The sequence below is a fragment of the Stegodyphus dumicola genome, chromosome 12 (genome assembly GCF_044657685.1).
Source record: "Stegodyphus dumicola isolate Sdum_Otavi_A_Nest chromosome 12, ASM4465768v1".
NCBI lineage: Eukaryota > Metazoa > Arthropoda > Arachnida > Araneae > Eresidae > Stegodyphus > Stegodyphus dumicola.
Window position 1 is genome coordinate 23335744 of NC_140779.1, and position 6081 is coordinate 23341824.

The following is a 6081-nucleotide window of genomic DNA, read 5'->3' on the forward strand; positions in this document are numbered from 1 at the left end:
GATGGAATGAGCGTGGTGGACCGGTTCCCTGGCTCCACACTCACCGGATTTATCGAGCCTTGATTTCTTTTTGTTGGAAACCACAGTTTATTGCAGTTTAACCCTTAGTTACACAGGTGGCGCACAGAGTGCTACAGTTCTTGAAAACCTTTTCGCGAATTCCAAGAAAATCACGTGACTAACACCTACTCCCAACCTAACCTTTGTCCGTTTATTCGTTTCAGAGAAGGAAGCCGTAAAATGTTGAAGGTCACAGTTTCAAGCATTAAATTTCAGGATTGTTTTCAACAAGTCTCTTGTGGCACACAAAGTTCTATATTTGTGTAACAATGTAACACAAATATAGAACTTTGTGCACAAAATTCATTTTGTGATGTTGTGTATTTGTTTTCACACTTCCTAGTTTGTTTTTTAATTTTTGCATGATTAGAAAGTAATATTACTGATCATAACAGTTAAGAATGATTTAATTTGTCAATCTTTTAAATTATTTATTAATATACAAAAACATAATACTTTAGAATTATTTAATTTCTCAGTCTTTCAAATTATTTACTAATATACAAAAAATAAGTTGACTTTCTTATATTTAATTCAGGTTTTCAAGGAGAAAAAATATAGTTCACCCTGATGATTATGCGAGATTTCTTCAACACTTATCAGATGAAGAATTAAGCAAATGTAATAACGAAGAATTGGAACAACTATAATATATTCACACTATAAAAATTTCACTTGTAAAAATCACGTGAAACAAATAGATTATATGTGTATAAATTGTTATAACCAGAAAAATAATAAAGAATATGATATGTCCGATTAAAAAAATATCTGTAACGTAAGTTTCTTTTTCTGTCAAATCTATTTTATTCCAGAATTTTCATTAAATTGCATATAAGATATTATTTTATACATTATGAAGATCAAATTGATACAATTAGATTTTTATTTCATTGCTTAGCATACATGTTATTTACTTAAATATTTTATTTACTAAATAATATTAAAAAAGATGCCTTTATAACTGAAATATTAATTGGCACATTTTATGCGCCAATTGTGTAACTACTTAATTTTCCTCACCTGTGTAACAAAGGGTTAATTGAAACTGTCATTAACAAAAGTCACTGGTGTGAAACAGAAAATGTAAATTCTCAAACATGCTCTGTTTTAGACGCCTTTCAGCCATGCACAGAAACTTGACTTTCATCAGGCACTTATTTAAACACAGTTTCACTTTATGGATAAGACCTTTCTCTTGAAATAACTGTCACTCATTCATTGCTAGGTAAATCCCACATTTTCAAATCCACTGTGTTAAAATACAAAAGAGAATATACAAACCAATTCATTTGGAAGACACAAACTGCACAGGAAAAGTGAATCAATAAATGGTTTGCTTCATAGATGGTACTAATGTTAGGTTTATGCATGTGTATGGATTTTGTATGCATCAGATTCTACACATGACAGGTATGTAACAGAAAAGTGTCTCATATTCTATGTTGAAAGCTTTCTAAGCTATTTCTTTCAGTCATAGCTGGAATAATCATTAAGCAAAATAAACATGCATTTAGAAAATCAAGGATAGAGGGTACCAAAAAAAATTATCATTACTGTTACCATGATGAGTTTGGTGCAGCTAAACCAAGACTGAGAGAGAAGAAATTGGAAGAAAATACGTATTATACTGTGAATGTATTATGTATGGGTACCAAAATCTTTTAAGTGCTTACGGCCTTTGAAGGTGTTAATTCAGCCTTGTTCACAGTCTGTGAAGATTACTAAAATTTTCACAACAGTTCTCACCTTTCATTAACATTTCATCTATTATTTTTTAAGAAAGAAAACATAGCGTACCTTTGATTTATTCCGCTTACGAAATGGTCTTGGAAGAGCAAAATTCTGCAATATTCCAGATGGTGTAAAGTTCATTTTTATCCTTACATCTCCATCACTGCCTGAGACAGGCCTTGGTCGTCGACTTCCAACTGGAGTGACTGGTGGTGTGTAAGCTTTACGAATGCTCTTGTAGTCAGAAAACATAATCGATTCTTGGTGTCTTATTTACCACTGCCAATAATGTATATAACACCAAAGGTGTTATATACAACACTTTATTTATGAAACAAAGGTCTTTAATCATAAGGGACCTAAAATGAGAGTTTATGAACAAATTTTTAAATATAATATTATCAAACAATTAGGTATTGCCAGAAAAATTAGTCACAAATTAGATATACAATATAATTTAAATAGTTTGTTTATTATGCACAGCAGAGATGTGTTAGTTGATTTGGCAACAACTTCAGTAATAGTATTTTCTCCCTGAAAAGGAATATTGGTCGGCCTTTTGATCAATAACAATTTAATGGCAACAATCTTGAATGCAGCAGACAACTCATAAATTTCAGTTGGTATATATTAGTTTTTTTCATTTAGCCTCACCGAAGTCATTCTCATACAATTGAATAAAACGTGACATTCAAAGAAAGCATTAAGGATTTAAAATATTTAACAGGTAGAAGGTTGCAACACAAAGACATTCATTTTTAGCAAGTTATCACCTATTTTAATGGTTATTGCATGTCTGTCTACTATATAACAAATACAAACTGAAGGTATTTTCCTAAATCAAAGAAATATAATATTATTTTTAAACTTTTTTATTCTAAACAATTATTTTTTTCCACCAAAATGGCAAGCATAATCTGCATTAAAAGCATCGACAAGCAGTTAAAAATGTAGATGCATTAAAATAAGCAAGCATATCTTTCACCATAAGTTTTGCACACATAATTAAAAATATGCTTTTCCTGTGATGAGTATTTATTAAAATTGCACAATCACTTTTCATCTTTAAAGCAATTCCATTCTTTTCAAAATAATAATATACATTTCCAATGCATTTTCAGAATGTTTTTTTAACCTTTCAATAAAAAATTTGAAACAAATTACTATATTTATAAATATTTAATAACAATTAACATAAGTTCATTCTTTATGCACATATACATATACACATATATATGTAAGACCAGGTTAAGAATAATTGCCAACCTTAAAATTGACTATTCTAAATTTTATGTTCTCCCCATAAGTTCATCTTTTCTCCCAAATTTGAGATCTTTCCAAATTACATATCACTGAAGAGAACTAAAACCTAAAATTAACCAATCACAACTTAGCTTTACATATGCAGTATAAATACTGCATCGCAATACATCACTTAGTCCTTTTCTTAACTTCTGCCATGCAAATTTCTCCTCACTGCTTATGGTTTCCTGTCTAAGATGCTTGCGTAGTACTTTTAAAACCAGTGTACATAAAAATTATCATATTTATCTACGATTGGTTAAATACCTTGTTTACCATGATGATCTGATGTGAATTATCATGGAATAAAATTACATTCCGAAACGGGCATGTCTGGAAATTGGTTTACCCATCCGCCGCGTAGAGTAGACTTTAAGGTACACCTTGTATTATGGCGAAGTTGTTGTTTGATTTTTCGCCAAGTTGTTGTTTCATTTATGGTAGCCTGAGTAGTTGAATGTTATGGAAACCCTACTGTGATGTAATCGGGTGGATGACTCTGGGAAATTTTGAAACATGGGATGTTTTGTAAGCGTTTTTGTGGCATGTGTTAAAAACCATTTAGATGGATTTGAATGGGTTTGTAGAAAGAAAGGTTCAGATGGTCACTATGTGAAGAGTTCGATCAGAAAGAGTACCTGGTTTGAAAAAAGTAATATGAGTATGATTGATATTTTGATTTTTACGTGGCTCTGGGTGTACGAAGTGAACTCGAAAATCGTGGTAAGTGAATATTTGCTTTTGCTAGTGCTTAAATATATAACACGTTTTTCCTTTCTTTATGTTATTTTATTATTTGGTTTAAAATGTATTTTATTGAGATTATGTATTTTTTGTTTGCCTATATTGTAGAATTTGGTGCTCCTTTGACTTTTTAAGTGAAAATATATCGATGTGTACATGGAAAAAGTAAAGGGAGTGCGCAATGCAAGTTTGTGCAATTCTGAGATTTTTTTTAAGTGAAAATAGGTCGATGAGTACATGGATAAAGTTAAAAGAGTGCGCAATGCCATTTTTGTGCAATTCGGGGATTTTTTTTAAGTGAAAATAGGTCGACGTGTACATGGATAAAGTCAAAGGAGTGCACAAAGCCATTTTTGTGCAATTCGGGAGTTTTTTTTTTAAGTGAAAATAAGTGGATCTGTACATGGATACCTAATTTGTGCAATTGTTTGTCTTGTTATTTTGGCTTTATGTAGCGGCGATTTTTGGTCGCAAGCCAAAATAACGAGTCAAAGAATTGCACAAAATTGGTATCCATGTACCGGCAAAAATCGGCAATGGGTACCCTAAACTATACTTTTACCCATCTGCCTAACTACGCAATAAATTCCTTCGACTGCCAGAAAGCGTTGGGTTCTTCTAAGCATTAAAATATTACATATATATGTATATATGGTTCCAGATATTACTTAATGGATTTTAAAAATAGCATAATTTTTCATACATTTTATTGATTTAAATATACTGTTTCTACTCTATGTATGAAATAAAAGAATGTTTGTGGATATTTAAATAATGAAATAAAAGTTTGCTTAGGGCCATTAAAATGCCCTGCTATGACAGTATAGAAAAATTTCCATAGTGCTAGTATGACAGATAACAATGGTCAACTTTAAATAAAAAACCAATCTCGAATCTTTTGTTTTCTTTTTTTAATTCCTAGATAGGCCCCGATTCTGCATTGAAGAAATGTAAATGAGGAAAAACATAGAACAGACAGCTAGGGAAAATTCAAATAAAAAAAAAAATTAGCTTTCCAGAAATAATAATATCAAGTTTTATACCTTTTGAAACTAGTAATATAACAAACAAATTTAATTATTAGCCTATCTGCAATTAGACATACTTCTACCTCATGAACATCCAGATCCTTTTCAAGTGATTTTTTGAACACTGATTTTAGTTTGTAAGCGATAACAAACATAGTAAAATATTTATATCAATACAGAATTATTCATAATTATAGAGGACAAGATAAAAGTACTGAATGGTTGACTCATATAGAAATGTCAATTTTGGACAATGACGAAATGATATGTAACACGTATGACAAATTTGAAAGACACCACAAGCATTAAACGATAAAAAGAAACTATTGTATATTCAATGGAAAACTTTCAGCAGAATTTAACCATACTAATTAATTCGGTAAACGTAGAAACGTGACTTAAATTTCTTATGCAATCAGGCCGTGAAGTTCACGTCCTTCAATAGAAATAAAAAGTAAATATAAGATAACTTCATAAAAAAATCTTTCTTAGCGCAGCCATTTATCTGCATGTATTTCTAAACCTGAAATTCAAACTGAATATATAATTTCAGATTGTCTAATAGCATTAATTTAATAGTAATTTTCAGGCTAAATAAGATACTTACATTTTAATTTAAAGTCCAAGGTGATAATAAACAGACATACATAGCAAGGTAAATCAAAAATCATATACAGCTAACTCCGACTGATAAAATTCATAAGAACTCTTATAAAACTAATGAAAACAAAATACAACAAGCAACCGCACACAGAAATTCGCAGAAGTAACGTAGAAGTAATCAACAGATGGCGCCACATTCAAGTCTAGTTTTGCCATCCTTGCAAACAAAATTCGAGTCTATATGATTGATGCTCTCTTTAAAGAATAAATTCCCTTTCTAAACTGTACTTTCAAGTATATTATTTAAAAACACTGCGTTAAAAAGAATAAGAAATAACTGTTCTTAATTATTCCAGCAGAAGGCTAACTGTGTTCTGCGTTTTCATCATTTATGAGCCAAGTCCCCACTTTGAAATTTCCAGTTTTAGGCATACGCGGCACGCTTTACAATCTGCTTCCTATCATCCGAAAATAATCCAGCTTAAGCTTATTTCAGAACATTTTTTAAACCTCTATGACTTTTTTCAAAGTTACATTATTCCAGAGAATTAGGTTCAGCACAGATTTCATTAATGCAACTACTAGTTCACTAATGAACTAAGTACTAATA

At 30.7% G+C, this 6081-nt stretch overlaps 1 protein-coding gene across 1 annotated transcript in view; it reads right to left on the reverse strand.

Moving 5' to 3' along the window:
- The window catches only part of LOC118198475 (ras association domain-containing protein 1-like), a 34934-nt gene extending 29291 nt beyond the window's left edge, over positions 1-5643 (reverse strand). The window contains exons 1-2 of the mRNA XM_085827544.1: positions 5476-5643; positions 1861-2153 (exon numbers count right to left, since the gene is read on the reverse strand). Coding sequence (XP_085683670.1) covers positions 1861-2046 — 186 coding nt within the window. The 5' untranslated portion in view covers positions 2047-2153; positions 5476-5643. The remainder of the gene's footprint in view (positions 1-1860; positions 2154-5475) is intronic.
- Between the last annotated feature and the right edge of the window lie 438 nt (positions 5644-6081).